The following is a 17022-nucleotide window of genomic DNA, read 5'->3' on the forward strand; positions in this document are numbered from 1 at the left end:
TGATTAATGTTATGTTGTGTGACCAGGTCACCACTGTTGATTAAGCTCTCAGTTGTGAAGCATGTTAGATGTGGATCTACGTAACAGCTGTAGAGTCCAGAGAATCCAGGTAGAGTCATTACTCATTCCCTAGAAACAGTTACTGGGAATCGAGGTACAGCTTTGATTTATGGAGTTAATTGTTTCTTATTATAATGATAAACCTCCCTAATAAGAAGGCTAGATCCTTAAAAAGTATTTTCCAATCAATGTGTTTGTTTCCTGCTTTGCTATATGCTTATACAGGACTATGACTTGTTTCTACTGAATTCTGTAAGTGAGCAGAGCAGGGTGTGGGATTTCTGTTGTAATGCAAGTGGTATGCTTGTAATATGACATCATATCCTTGTCATATCATGTGTGGGGGAATCATAAATAAATTAATATGTGCAAAATATAAATAAGAAGAAATCATTTGATTCAAATTCATACATTATGTATATAAAAAACCTAAATACACCTGTAATGAGATTATGTTTTAATTATTGAATTTTTTTCACCGCTTTTGTATTGATTTACATATTTCAGGGGGCTACAATTAACACAGCTAGTTGTAATGCAGGTACTGCCAGTAGAGTAAGGTTTGTGGGCCATTTGAGTCTTCTTTACTTCTAGGCATTTATATAGCACATTTAGAGAATGGGTTGAAAATTAATGAATAAAGGCCACTTTTTATGTAGATATACCTTAGAAGCAAAGAGTTAATGCATTAGTGAGTGAGTCATTTATTTCTATTTTTTATTTCTGTATTTCTATTTTTCTATTATGTGCAGGAACAACAAACATCTCCTGATGAATGAACAATATATGCATTAGCAAAAAAGTAATATGAATTATAATATCAATGCAAATCCTATAGAGCAGAAAATAATAATGTGCATACATCAGCCGAAAACAGAACAAGAGAATAGATACATTAAATTAAGTTTATCAAACTATAGTAGATTCAGAAGAATGTAAACCATTATCATGCAAACACTAAACGCTATACACATTTAACAGCCAATCCTGAAATGGTCTGATGCGCTCTTATATAGGACTGTTCAAGGAACGTCTTCAAATTTCAGGTCTACGAGCTACCAGCACATTTTCAAATATTTGGGCTAGATAACAGCATTCCAATTTTTAACATCTGGTATCAATTTCCCATTAGTTTTACATGCAATGTATTTAAACATGGTTTAAAGTATAAATTAAGAACACAAAACAGGTCTTAAATTCTAATTGCTACCCTTCTAACCTATCTGCAGGTATGTCTCTTGTGTGTTGGGTTGTCCCTATGAGGGAAAGATTGCATCCCAAAAAGTTGCAGAGGTAAGACCTTGTCACAAATTTGTTTATAATATAAATAAGGCTAAAGGAGTTAATGTGAAGAGATCTATCAAGTTTTGTCTTTGTAGAAATTGCTGAAAGAAGGATGCTAGCGATCTAGTAGTCCCCCAACAATTGCAAAGTAAATCAAATAATAAAAGACGATGTGATAATAGATTTGAATTTAACACCAAGACTGATTCACAAACTTCATCTGCTTCTAAAGTGTGATCTGAGACTACATATAGTCAAGAGGTTTTTTTTGGCACCCCTCACCCTGAAAGGGAAGACAAGGGGTGGTAGGAGCATGATATCCAGGGACAATATACAGCCATGGACTGAAGAGAAACGGAGATGTCCCAACAGAAATCATTGGTGATTAAGCTTTCTTTTAGACCTTTGAGTGCTTTGGTTTTTGGTAAGGGTCTCCATTTTGTAGTCACTTTTAATGGTGATTGTCTTAAATTTGATGTTGACATAGAGGAGTTTTTCCATTCTCTTAGGCTGCAAGCCTTTTGTGCTGACGATTGTGGATATGTTAAAAAAAATCATTAATACAATACTGCAGAGAACCTCCTGTCATTTAGATTTTTCTAAGTATAAAACTCATAGTAGATTCTAATATTATATCTTCAGGCAGACAAGGGTGAAATCATTGTCATGATATTTCCCTTTATATGAGAGAAGCTAACCGACAACTTGATGATTTGACCCACTATAGAATTTTGGAACAGGACCCATCGGGTGACCTACAGATTTTGATTAAGGACATTACTAGATTAGCATCGGAGGAAAAATGTATAACCATTTAAAAAAATATATATTTGGATAGGGATAATCCATTTACTCCATATTTTTGTTTATTGCCTAAGATTCATAAGTATTAAAAAAATCCTCCTGGTAGGCCCACTATGGTGGACTATAATTCAATTATACATCCATTAGGTATTTTTGTTGGCTGTCATTTACAAGGCCTTTACCAAATTTGCTTTCTCTTTACATAGCTTTGATATTCTTGCTGTACTGTGATTGTGTCAGCTGGGCCTTGTTATCTTGTGCAGTCCTGCTCTTTACATACCTGCTGCTTATTGCAAAAAGTTTCAGATCTTACCCTATGGAACACATTTACATTTTTTATGCCTATTTCTAAAACTCAGCTGGGAAGATTAAGAAATGGGGAGGACAAAAGAAAGGATAAACAAACCGATGGGAGCTTTGAGGTATTCTATTAAAGATCCAAATATGAACAATTCTCATCAAATGTTTAATCAGTCTTTGACCTGCTAAGTGCTCTTTTATTTACCCAATTACAAGGGAAGTTTCGTAAAGAGGCTGAGAAATTGACATATCTACATTTCAAAAAGTTTTATTACATCAGTAGATATTAAAAGCCCAACTTTGGACTTTTGTATCTTGGTCATGAAACTACAGAAATGTGTGCTAGACCTGGGCAAATCATTTAATACTTGTGAGTGGTATCTGCCATATAGACCGATTAGTCTAGAGATACATAAACGTACTCAATATCACTATCACACCCCAATGTAGAGGATTTATACTACGCTATTAGCTGTTATATAAAAATAGACAGATTAGGGAGATCTCTCACTGTGTGGGAATGCACATTCTCCATAGATAGTAAATGGTTCCAATCCAAGTGCACAAGTTTAATAGGAAAATATCAAACATATGTTGGAGATGTTCCAGGGAGGTAGGCACGCTATACCAACGCGTGGTGGCAGTGCAAAAAAGTGGTGAGTGTCTGCCAAAGTATAGCATCTTAATTTCTGAACCTATTTCAGATCAACATAACAATATCCCCACACATGTTTTTCTTTCTCACCTAGATTTTACTAATTGTTCTTGCTCTCAGTAATTTAGTCTCTTTATACAAGAGTATTTGGATGATACAATTCCTGAGAATGTTTTAAAGCAAGGCTTTATCTCCAGAAGGTCAAAGCAGCTAGAGAATGTTGAGCAGTGATTATCATTATTGGGATGATGTAAGAATGTAGGATAGCAGCTGTCCGTGGCTTTGTGATGTGCTGCTCCTGTATTCTTTCAAAGAAGTTTTCAAGGCTGCACATTAAACACAAACCTTTTTTTGCTCAGCTTTGTGAACAATTGTCTATGACCTGTATTGGCTATTTGCGTGTATATTATACTCTTTCAATAGTAGTTCATGCCTTTAGAACAGATTACTAATTAATTCTTTTAATTCAGAGATTTATACAGATTGTCTTCGGTCTATAGGGATTTGTTTTTCACATCCTTCTTGGTGTGTCAAGGTTTTTTTTTGTAGGTTTTTCTATTTTATTTATGTATTTATTTTTTACAGCTGCAATTTAATGATTCTGTACAGCAGTAGTTTATGTTTTGTTGGCTATCCATTTTATCATCAAACACATGTAAAGAATGAGTTCATAACATATCTCAAAAGAACCTTTTACAGATGAGCTTTATACATAAATATTGGGGGGTAATCTCTGCAATAATACTACTACTAATAAAGTATATTGGGCTACCACTTCTAGGAGAAACAGGTACATTTGTTTTGGATCGCCCTGTGGGCTTGATAGGAAGCTGATGGTGCTCTATCCCAGGCACTCCAGGAAAACCCAACATTTTAGTCCAAAAGGTTATTGAGGCAGGCACACTTTTACTCCTCGTGATGACTTATGATAATGTCACAGTTAATCGAACAGTGTATGCAAAGCCTATGCAAGATCCCAACAGTGGCCTTACGTGTTTTGTGCCTTAATCAAGTGTTTACTCAATTCATGACAATATAAACTGCATACAAACTGACCCCCGACCTGAATTCAAGCATTGTAGTAAGGAATGTTTGTCATTCAACATTGTTGTTGCTGTTGAGAGGTATATGCAGCTGATTCCCTTAAGGTTTGGGAAACTGGAATACAAGAACTCAACAATACATACAAGATGTAGACTGGATCTAACACAGAAAGAAGAACAGTAAGCCACACCTGATATGTATTTTGTATATGCTGTTGTATACTAGGTGATATGCAGAACATAGGCAGTTGAAATGTTAACCCAACCTATACCAGCCCAACAACTGTATTACTAATTGAAATGCCTAGTAGTTGTGTAGTGTTTGTATTTTTATTTCTTTCTTGAGCTGGTGTACACTTGCTTTTGTTTACGTTCTGTGATAGATTTATTTTTTATGGAATCACTATATTTTTAGGTATTGATAACACAAACCCAATGATTTACTTGGTATTTTCATTTTACATATTTAATATTTACTTCTTACAATCCAGGCATTTGTATATAAGCACTAGCATAATTTATCCTTTTCATGAGGCATTGTAATTGTATGGATGGAAATCTTAAAGCAGACGTAAGCAAGAAAGTTTCCCTTTGCTTCCTTTCTTATTTATACCATATCTATAATTATGTTTCTAATCTTAATCCATTGTGACTTCTTGAAAGGCTTCTTGGTGACCTATATACATATTACTAAAGGTTTTCTTCGTCACAGAAGATTTGCAACTCAGTCTTTGGAGTACTTCTTTGGAAGATATAATGGTCTCAGTTTCTTATGTTAAATAAATGTATTTCATAATCTTTATTCTAATATTCAGACAAAAAATATTTTGGGCTTGTTGAAGTTTCACCAATAAATAATAGAATGTCAGATCTGCAATAAGCAAAGATATGTGTGCAGAGAAATACTAAATAATATAATTTATCTAAAAGGTAAAAAAAAAACCAATATTTGTAAATGTGTTGAATTCCATTTTGTTTTCTCTAAAACACAATTTCTCTCTAGGTCTCCAAAAGGTTGTACAGTATGGGCTGTTATGAGATTTCACTGGGCGATACAATTGGGGTTGGAACTCCTGGTAGCATGAGAACGATGCTCGCAGCTGTTATGAAGGAAGTGCCGGCCAGCGCTCTAGCTGTTCATTGTCATGACACGTATGGCCAGGCTCTTGCCAACATTCTTACTGCAATGCAGGTACAGTTAATTATAACAAGAAAAAAACTGGCTACATTATTTCACTTTTGTAATCATTGAATTGTTCAGCTGTACCATAAAACTAATTTTTAATGTTGATGTATGTGGTCAATAACAATGTAAGCTATTTGTCATCGTATTTAGCAATTCGGTTGTAAGAGTCAAATGAATTGTAAATATTTTTCCCCTCTAAAGTAGGTGTTGGCAGGAAAGATAGATCTGCAACTTGTCAGCATCGATTTATACATTATAAAGGGCTAGCCCCGTGAAATTTCTCCCGCAAGGTTGACCCAGTCTTGGTGTCAATAGGAAATAACAGTCTATATTTTCCAAACGCATCAATCCAGATGCATTTGCATGGTTTTCTATTTATTTAGCACTAACAAATGCATTGAGCATTTTACAGTATGGGTTATAATAGAGCTAGCAAGGTACAATAAGTGTAGTTGCATCCACTTCTACAATAGCTATGAATATATTAGGAAAATAGGTGGATTTCTGCTTTGCAGTTAAATATTGTTAAATGCAGTTGCTTATTGACATGTTCCTTCTGGAAATCATAATACAGAAATATACCAGATACATTAAAAATTGCATTGCTTCATAATTACCATATTACAGATTAACATAGCGTAGTATGAAAGATCTAAAAAATAATACAAACAGGGATTCTAGCATGTCTGTTCTGATGATTGGTGGGAAGACAAGGATTGCAGTGAACTACTCTTCATTTAAAGCATTTGTTGTCATACAGATGCATAGTTTTGCTTAAGAAAAAGGAGGATGAGCAAAAATCATCATAAGTGTCATTTTGTAGATAATGATTTACAATTTTTGTTTTAATCTTTCATGTTCTGTAGTGATCGGTTTTTCAAGATGAACATTGTTTTATCTGGTATTAGTCAGTATCTACTGCAAAGATTATATAGTACTCACAAGGCAAATCGTAAATAGCAAAGAAGGCAAAGTTTTGGTAGTTTGTAATTTTTCGTTTTCACCAATAGGTGTCACTATTCGAAAAGCAAAAGTCAGACAAAAGTAGAGCGGTGAGGCTATTGCTTTATACTTTGCTTAGCAGCAAGTTCCCTCAAGCTAAACGAAACATAACACAAAGTATTTTTGTTTTTTTTAAGTACTTTTTTTCCGTTTGGTTCTTTGTCACACTTCTGAATAAGGCTCTTGCTGTGAAACTACTTATATACTTAAGTAGTCATAAAACACTAACTTACATCTACCACACAGAAATCACATAGAGCAGGGGATTGTAAGTAGGTATATGCAAATCAGTTTAACAACAAACACCTATTTTTGCATCTAAATCCACTTTATACATGAATTCCTTAAAGCTCATGTCTGTTGTGCTAGATGACTTTTAAACAAAGCCCGTGACATACTGTAGATGCAGAAGCCAGACCACCGCTCATGGACAGCCATTTCGTTCTTAATGGGACACGTCAACATGACGTTTGTTACTGGCTTACTGCTTGAAACCTGGGTTGTTACATGGGTCACAATTGCTGATGATAAGTTGCTCTTAAACTGAAGACGATTCAAAAACTTAATTCTAAAGTGAAGTACATAGTCCCTGGGTGGTATAACATAGCAGGTCGTATAGTTTACCAGGGAAAAATTCAAAATAATTAATAGAATAAGGGTTCTCCTATACTCTGGAATGGAAAAGGTCTGAGATAGAAACCAATGATTGATCTCAAGTTGTAATACAATCTGGCAGCCTAAGATGATCCAGTTAAAGTTTTTACCTAAGCAAAGCTAGGACAAGTTTAACAGTGCTTTTTTTATTGTCAGATGGTTGGAAAACCATTGGAATATCATTGTTTGGTTCATGCAGTCCCGGCCTGGGTTCATGCATTACATTTTGTACCATGACTTCCTCAGCTTAATAGAAAAATCATGTTTATGTTATGCATGTTGTGCCTTGAATTTAATTGTGCAGATGGATTACTAGTTATAGTATACGTTGTATATACCGTCACAGCACACTATTGAAAGGTAAGGTTTCAGACAGTGACCTCTTCTTGGAGAATGGTATGAAATCATTTTACAGTATAAACTACTATGGTGTTTTTCACTTTTGAAAGTTAAGTACAATGTCATTTTACCAAAAAGACTAGTATATTTTTAAGTGTTTTTTTTGATCAACCTCTGGTCCATTGCATTTTTGTATCTACCAAACTGATAACATATTCAATGTTGATTCCATTCAGATTTATATATATATATATATATATATATATATATATATATATATATATATATATATATATATATATATATATGAATCTGAATGGAATCAACATTGAATATGTTATCAGTTTGGTAGATACAAATATGCAATGGATATATATATATATATATATATATATATATATATATATATATATATATATATATATATATATATATATATATATGAATCTGAATGGAATCAACATTGAATATGTTCTATAAGAATCCCAATTATATAGTAATTGAAGTTACAATTAGCAATGGCATTAATCCTGGCACATTTTGAAATCACAAATAGGGAATATGCCAGTGGCTAGTCAGTAGTTATAGGTTGTCTGGTTAGCAAGGCTTTGCCTAAACAACAAAGCAACAGTAGAACAAATAGAAAAAGGCATGGGGCCTAAAAATAATTATCATCATCTGGACAATGTTGGGTTGTGTTCAATAATATTTTATCAATGCATTATTCCATATTCTCTAATTAAGCATGTTTTTTTCTTCTTTTTGTCTCCCTAGATGGGTGTTAATGTTGTGGATTGTGCTGTTGCTGGTTTAGGAGGTTGTCCATATGCAAATGGAGCAACTGGGAATGTTGCCACAGAAGATGTGATTTACATGCTAAATGGAATGGGTATTCATACTGTAAGTGTAGACTTTATATGTCAATTGCCATTCAGAGGGATTCATATCATAATGCAATGTAGTATTGTTTTAATATAGCTTGTTTTTAAGCAAGTAAAAACTTTAAACTAATTAAAGGATGTTCACTTAAAAATATAATGGTCTGTTCTATGGCATGCCCGCTCTGAGACAAATCGTTATCCATGACCATTGTCGCAAAGTCAATTCAGACAAAATCTTTGTTTTTTGATCCCCCAGACAGACACAGAAAAGTATTTCAAGAACCGAAACAAACTCACATGCACAGTGCCTTGCCCTGCAAAATTTTCACCGATATTAATGATTTATTATTTTGTGTTGTGCGCAAACTAGAGGTTTTGCTGTTGCATACATGTGCAGCTGTCTTAAACCAAATTCAGGAAGACTGTGTCAAGAACTTATTGCACAGTCCTCTGCACCCCCTGCCTAATTTTTCATCAGTTTTAATTATTTTTTGTTTTGTGCAGAAATAAAAGGTTATGCTGGTAGTATAAGTTACTGTTAAATTACTAAAGCACAACTTAATAGGAAAATGGGATTTTGTTTTTAATTAAAAGAATTGGCTCCTAAATGTATTTTTCCAATGAAAAACAGCTCAAAAATAAATAAATTAGCTCCACAGCTTCTCCAGTCCAGCCCGCCCCAGTAAATATTCTGCACCACACTATTGACACTTGCAGTATGGTAGGTGATGAGCCTTAATCTAAGCTACAACACTGTTAATCACTGTCATCGACTTTCTCACACTCCTTACTACCATCAGTCTGGCTGCTACTGAGAAGTTAAAATGGCATGACACATATGTCTATGCTTGTCTCTTCCTCTTGTAAATGCTGATTAGCCGAAGTGAAAAAGTAAGGAAAAAACACAACACGTTGTTTGATCTATCAATGACAGCCATAACCGTCAATGATTTCATAATGTTTTCATTAGTTTTGTAGTTTTTGTTTGCTAGAAATTCTTGTGCTCTTCAACATGCTTGATGCTCTCAACCATGCAGGACATCTGAGAGCAAATGGAGAACCTAAACCTATGTAACATTGAGTGACTGTCTAGTATTAAGGGGGCTGGTAGCGTATATGTTAGAAAACTTTCCACATAAATCTAACAAAAAGTTACCATTTTCTACATATTTGTTTTTATTGTTAATAAGCCCCAAGAAATCCAGATCTTTTTCCACTTCTCACACTTTCTGCAATTCTAACTGTGAATCCACTTTCTTATCCTCCTTTTCTGCATGGTAGCACTAAGATGGGTAGGCAGAAATCCTGTTTGAATCGATTTATTAACGTTTGAATGCACAATATGTATGTTTAGTTTGTACAACTCTCTTCTATATGTAAATTGTGGGATTACCACCATTTTTTGGACCTTCTTTAATAGAAGTGTCTGATACCCTTTGGCTAGAATATCTTCATGTTGCTATGACCATGATCCATCATGTTTTTCTGTAAATTCTGTAAATACCAGATTAAATAAAAGAGATTAATTTCTATTATTGAGAGACTATTTAATACATGCAGTTATTGCAAATTGAATATTTTTATGTGCAAAAAAGTTCAAACTTGAGTAGGTTTAAGACCAAAAATGGACGGCTAATGCATGTTTATGTGTTTTTTTTATAACAATATATGTATATAATGATATACTCATCTACCACTCATTATTGCTGGCGATACAGTTATGAGGCTATTCTGATCACTCTTTGAACACTCATCTGATTGCTTTATGTGTGTTTGCCCTGTCGTTATAGTTGGAGTTATCTCTCAAGCTTCTAATGTGCAGTGAGTAAATGACAGAGGATAGCTTTCCTTGACTTTAATACATCATGTTTCAGTGCACAATACAAACACTATGTGCAGATAGCTGCACTATTTGTTCTTTTACTCTTGCAATAATTCCCGAAAAATGTTATCTTATGAAACAAACCTGCGGTTAAATGTGTATTTGTTTAGTGTTTGTCATAAAAACTGAAAGGATGAACGATGTACCATGCACTGCATATCAGTTAATATATATATATATATATATATATATATATATATATATATATATATATATATAATATACACATACATAATACTCTGCAATACTATATATATATGATATAAAGAACATTTGTTTATTAGTGGAACAAGCTGAATGTTAAGTGATTTTTTTTTTTGTCCATTTTTTGATAATAATCATAGTTGACTGTAAAGACTTATTCAATGTTAACAAATTATTTAAATTCAGGAAAACTGAATATATGTGATACTTGCACAAATGACACAATACCATCCATGTGTTGCATAGGAAATTGTTCAGATAATCAGAAGCATAACAACAATTAAAAAAAAAAGGCATACATTTTAAAAGAGATGATTATATTCAGGTGATATGAAATGGTACCCTGCTTCCAAATTAAAGTTTGAGCACAACCTTAAACAAAACTAGCCTGATCTTTGACACCTAAAAGTACGAAAAATAATGATTTAAGTGATTTAAATTCCATGTATCTCCATATAGAGAGATGAGATATTTTTCGTATAGGAGATGAGCAATAATAATAATGCCTTTTGATACAGTTTCTGAATAATTCACATAATTCAAAGCCAAAATCTGTTTATAATATGTCAATATTTCCCAAAATATCAACATGCATTTATTTTATTGTTTGTTTTGTCTGCTGAATTTCAGTCATTATCTTGATTTAGCTATTTTAGTAAAGTCACAATGAAAATTAACGTTATTGATGTTTATGTTAATAAATAATAGACCTGTCTTCAAGGTAAAGTTGGTAATAAATAATTCTCAAAAATGTACAACAATGTAAAACAATATATTTGCTAGAATGAGAGACTAATAAATGCATTGACAAAAGTTTATTTTTAATGTTATAGGGTGTTGACCTTTACAAAGTGATGGAAGCCGGACATTTTATCTGTTCTGCCTTAAATAAGAAGACTAATTCAAAGGTTTCACAAGCATCATTTGTGCCATAAATTATAAAAACTACCTTTGGTTGTATATTATATTATACCTTAAATATGTTTGTCTGAATGGACCCACTAATATATTATAGCCAAGATATAGTATAACAAATAATAGTGTTAATAGATCAAAAAATATGTCTGCCAATTGTTTTATCTAGGTGTACAAAAGGAATTGTATTCCTGGCTTATCCAACGCTCCCCTTGCCTTGTGTCTTTCCAAAAATCCCCGATCCTCTTCTTTAGGAATGTCAACTGACAACATAATTCCCTTCCTCCCACCAACTTCTTGCTGACCTTTCCAATCCCTCTCCTGCTTTTGGACTGTATTTATGTCCAGCAATAATAATAATTATTTAAATAGTGTGGCTGTCTCCCTATACTCAAATTAAGTATTCCCACCACTATTTCAATCCCCTCTTTCATATGATTCCTTCTTAACTTATTTCCATTACTTATCCCCTTAATGACAAAGCCCGTACATGTACGGCTCAAAACGCATTGTTTTCAATGGGTTTACGGACCACCCATTGTCCTTAAGGGGTTATTTCAGTTTACTTCCCATTACTACATTGTTTATTGAAGCTATCATGTTTTTAGCAGCACACTTTGTCCTCTTGTGTAACATACCCTAACACCTTTTAAATTGTAAGCTTGTTGGAGTGGGGACCTCCTTATCTTTTGTTCCTGTGAGTCAAAATTGTTATGTAATGCACTACTTGTTATGTCTTGTTTACCCATTGTACAGCGCTGCAGAATATTATGGAGCTATATAAATCAATAAATGATGATTAGCATTTTAAATAAATGTTTTGAAGTTGCAGACTAGATGGACCAGTTAGTTAGTTTCTGATTTTCGCTATTTATGTATCTTTCTATTTATAATATGTCAGGGGTTGTACTGTTAAAGTGAGGGCTTCAATTAATGGGGAGTAAACTGACATAAGTAATTGAAATAAGTATTATTATTATTTATTGTTTTATATAGCGCCATCAAATTCCATAGCGCTGTACAATGGTTAAGGTAATGAAGGATTCATATGAAACAGGGGATTAAAGTAGAGGTGGGAATACTTTCTTTTGAGTATAGGATGTCTTCTCTCTAGGAAAGGTTTCTTCTGATATGTAGCATGTCCATTTACACCACTTTAGTCATCTAGATTTCTCTCAATTGCTTTGTGCTAAGGTGCTTTAAGTGTGTTTGGCATCCTTTGAGTATTATTATATGCTAAGACTCTTATGTTAACGCTAAAATCCAAATACATTTGTGATACTACATAAATTGTTGTACTGTTATAATTATACATATGTTAATGAAAGCACATGTTGTGTTTCAACTATACTTTATATAATATTCACTTCATTAGAAAAATATACGCAGTATTTTAAATGCTTATATGAAACCTTTATCTGTTATCTGTAACACAGAGTTTATATGTTGATAAAGAGAAGAAATGCTATTTTTGCACAGGTGTGTTAGCTAAATGCAATAAAGTGAGGAGAAAAAAAAAATTGTATATTGGAAATTATTTTGAATTGCATAATTAGCATGGGTACTATTTGCAACATACTTTTTATGTTTTCTGGGGGAAAAAATGAATCTGTCAGGTCAAAGTGTGACAGAAGCTGTCAAAATCAGGAAGTCCACTTGGCTAAATCACATTACGAGATGGCACTGCTGTATACTACTTTGTTGTTTACATTGTTGAAACCGGTCATTTTGAAAAGCACAGAGTATCCTTGTGATTACATTTTATACCAGTGTTAATAGAGCACTTATGTGATTTTAAGCAGATTCACCCTTGCATGATCTTTTAAGAAACACAATATTGCCATCCAATAGTTTATTACAGCGTTAAATCATAGAAATAAATAGTGCAGGAGGTTTTGAAAGAACAAAAGCTTTTCCAAAGTGTATTCTAATATCCCAAGTTCATTAAAACGAAAAAGATTATTTAAGTGGTACACTCTTTGTTATGTAAATCCATTTGCAAAGTTACTAGTTATAATATTTGACACTAAAATATAGTTAAACAATCACAAATGCTTTTAGCAGGATAAGGCATTTTAAACATCAAATTTTCACTTTGTTTAGAATTCATCAGGATTTTTAAAAATATTTATTTTTAAGGCCTGTTCTTTGTGAAAGTGTATTACGCTTATCTTTTTAATTGTATTACGTATATCTTTTCAATTGTATAATTTTCTTATGTTTACTTATTCTTCACATATAGAATGCGTGACAGGGCCATAACTTACATGGGGCAAAAGAGCTAGCTGCCCCAAGATCCACAAGTTGAAGGACACACTTGAGCTGTCCAGTGGCAAACTGTGTTTCCACGAGCTTTTGTCTGATTCTGGCAGATGATGTGACCTATGCCCAGGGCACAATCTCTGTCCTTACCTTAGGCACCAAGACCCCTAGTAACAGCTCTTATAAATGACGTCCTTTTTTTATTTTTTAAAATCTTTTAAACTATAATACCCTAGACTTGTGTGACATGACATATTCCAGTTCAAATAAATAAATTCAGTAAAAAAACACAAATGGTTGGGCTTTTTCGTTTATCTGACAAACCATGGTGAGCTTTAACAAAGGATTGGTAGGTGCTAGGTAAATAAGCTTACAATATATAAAAAATTATTACATCTGCGCTCATTCACTATATGCAGAGCGACAGCAAGTATATCATTATGCAAAGCATTCACCTACCTCATAAATAAGTCTCTACAGGTACAAATGTTATTAAACTAAACTACATGTTGATCATTATAGAAGAATGTAGAAGTGATTTCTTCAAAAAACTTTCAAATGCCATTGCCTATTTAAAAAAAAAAGGTTATCTAACAATATTTAACCTCATTGACCAATGATGCGCTACGCAAGTATACAATATTTGTAATTTTGTATATTGTAATACAATTTAAAAATACAAAAAGACCCCAGTGATGCCCCATGACACCATAAGGAGAACCTTCCAGTCCCAACAAAATGTAAAAAATGTCCAAAAATGTAAACAATAAAAAAAACAAAAAAAAACTGTACCTGTTGCTGTATCTTCCTAAAATTTCTGGCAAGGAAAGTGTTAAAATAACACCATTTGAAATAACCTGAGGTGTCTGGCTTTAAAGTTGTCCCAAGCAAGATATGGGGGCAGGGTGGCCTTTTAGCCCCAAACAACCTGACAAATCTATGCATGGGTGATATGACTGTCCTCAGGTGATGTTTTTGAACACAGCTAAACACAATCACCTCAGAAATGTTAAAAAAAAACCTCAGACATAAAGGGTTAATATATGCCATGTGAAATTAAGATTTCAACAAAGTATAACAAGCTTTCTAAGCGTGTTGTTTTTATCCCTTCCACTTCCATGAACTGACTGGTAAGTTCTTGTCATTTTAACACATAGCTATCTCGGGGAATGAGAACAATTATCAGCTGCCAAGTTTCATTCTCACCAGATCTTATTAAACACATTCACTTACTTTGATAGTAATACATTGTTTTAAAACATTTCATTGCATATCTATGCAGTTCAGTCACAACATAATGTATTTTTCTAATGGCTATGACAGTTTTGAAATGAGAATTTCAAACTTAATATAGAAATGAGATTATAAATCTATAGTAAAATCACGACAATTATGATCTTCATAACCCAGAAGAAATGAAAAATTTTATTTTGTGTCACTAGTATTTTATATTATTCCATTCCTTTCTAATTGTGCTTTTTTGACGTGACCCTGCTCCGTTTGTGCTTTCCCTGGGCAGTATAAGAGAAGTGCAAGCAAAACAGAAGGAAGCAACAGCCCCTGCGGGAGTCTGCGAGCAGCACCGAGAGATCTGCAGTTCAGGTAAGGGGGTGGGGGAAGAGTGTATGAACAAGTATGTGTGATTGAGGGATTGAATAACTGTTAATGAGGGAATAAGTATCTGTTAATGCATGAGTATCTGTGAAAGAGTGAACGAATGAGGGAATGTTTGTGAATTAAATGAATAAATATGTGTGTGATAGCATGGATGTCTAAGTGGGGGGCATGGCACAGGGGGGTTGTTTGAGGCTAGGAGGCCACACGGAGGCTGTTTGAGGCTAGGATGCCTCAGGCTGGCTGTTTGGGGACAAGTTCTATGCTTCATATCTGGGTGTTGGGCAGGTCCTCTGAATGCAATCTGGGTGCCAGGGCTAACATTATACTAAAGGGAGGAGGCAATATGCAAAGGTGTGGGGGCATTTTTTTCACAAGGGGTGCTGGCCTGAGGCATCAGCCCTGCATTCAAGACGACCCTGGCGCAGCTGAATCTGCCACTGAAATGGGCGGCCGCTTAATTTAGATTCAGGGCGGCCTGGGCAATTGCTCCTCCGGCCCATCCCGCCCCTGCCTCCTTCACTCAGGCTTCTCATTCCGGGACAATGGATTGTTCCAGATTGAGGTGGCCTGGGACTTAAAGTCTCATTGAGGACGCTTTATTCTGTGTCTGATATAATTTTCTCACCCCTTCGCCAACCATTCATGTCCCCGATCTTCCTCCCACTCTCCAGATGTATTCGTTGTTTTTTCTTTATGATCTCACCTACTAGTTCCTCTATCTCCCAGTACTCCATTTTTTTATGTATCCTCCCAGTTACATAACTTCTGTGTATATTTAATATACATTAAATATATATTTAATTCACCCCCACATTAACAAACATCACCCATCTCTATATTTAATTTTTACTGCCCAAATCCCCAACATTCCTTTTTCATAAACTATATACCATTATGTTTTAACATAATGTGTGTGAAAAAAATTACAAATCCATCACTGAGCTACAGCACAAAAAAATTGGAAATGCCTTGAGAAAGAGTGATTCTAGGTTTTCTGTGTTGGGCAGAGCTATTTGCAACATGTACAAAAAACTAGTCAGGTAGGACCCGGTATACCAAGTAGGCTGAAGTCTTCTTGTTTGTTTTTTCAAGGAGAGATAGAGCTTTCGTTTGATACCATAGTTGGATGATTAGCTGAAAATTTAGAATGAGAAATTTAGTAAAAACTAGCGAAGATTAGAAAAATATTCCCTCTGAATCCTCACAAAATTAGGTAAAGTGATGGACAATCCCCTCCAAGTTTATTAATTCAGGTGTCCTGATTTCAGAAATACCTAATTTATATAGATTTTCCAGAATTTGCCAGCTCCAGGGAGCATACTATAAGGTGTACAATTTTGTATAATTTTTATGCCTATGGCTTAACGGGTTTGGGGGTTGTGAACGGGGGCAGGAGGGTTATACTGGGTAGATGTTATGCTAGGGCAATGGGAAGTAAGGTTTTTTAATAATTTTTTTATTATCTTTTTTTATATATTTTTTTTTAATTTTTTTTATTTAATTTTTTTAATTTTTTTTTATTTTTTATATATTATTTTTACACAGAAATGGTTAGAGGTCCTCCTAGGGACCTCCTGAACATGCCAGTGATGTCACAATGACATCACAGCTCACGTTATAATTTTTTTTTGTATTATTTATATTAATATTTTAATGATTTATTTAATATTATTTTTAAATCACTAACCGTTTTTTTTTTTTTCTGCTTTTCTCTTACAGGACGGGAGGGGGAGTGAGAGAGATGGTCTCTCACTCCCCTCCCCGCGATCCCCCTGCACCGATCACACTGTGATCTCTATGCAGGTCCTCACAGACCTGCATAGAGATCGCAGCGTCTCTGTGCCTCATCGGAGGGCAGGATATCCCCGCAGGGGATATCCTGTCCTCCGATGACCTTCCGGGTTACGTCAGCAGTGACGTAACCCGGAAGGGAA

The 17022-nt window shown here is 34.2% G+C and overlaps 1 protein-coding gene across 2 annotated transcripts in view; it reads left to right on the forward strand.

Annotated features, from left to right (window-relative positions):
• The window catches only part of HMGCLL1 (3-hydroxymethyl-3-methylglutaryl-CoA lyase like 1), a 33422-nt gene extending 22048 nt beyond the window's left edge, over positions 1-11374 (forward strand). The window contains exons 7-10 of one of the 2 annotated variants that reach the window (XM_053460067.1): positions 1290-1353; positions 5150-5338; positions 8102-8227; positions 11128-11374. In XM_053460067.1, coding sequence (XP_053316042.1) covers positions 1290-1353; positions 5150-5338; positions 8102-8227; positions 11128-11229 — 481 coding nt within the window. In that variant the 3' untranslated portion in view covers positions 11230-11374. The remainder of the gene's footprint in view (positions 1-1289; positions 1354-5149; positions 5339-8101; positions 8228-11127) is intronic. The other variant, XM_053460068.1, reaches the window with a different exon arrangement.
• The last annotated feature ends 5648 nt before the right edge of the window (positions 11375-17022 follow it).

Source organism: Spea bombifrons, chromosome 3 (genome assembly GCF_027358695.1).
Source record: "Spea bombifrons isolate aSpeBom1 chromosome 3, aSpeBom1.2.pri, whole genome shotgun sequence".
Taxonomy (NCBI): Eukaryota; Metazoa; Chordata; class Amphibia; order Anura; family Pelobatidae; genus Spea; species Spea bombifrons.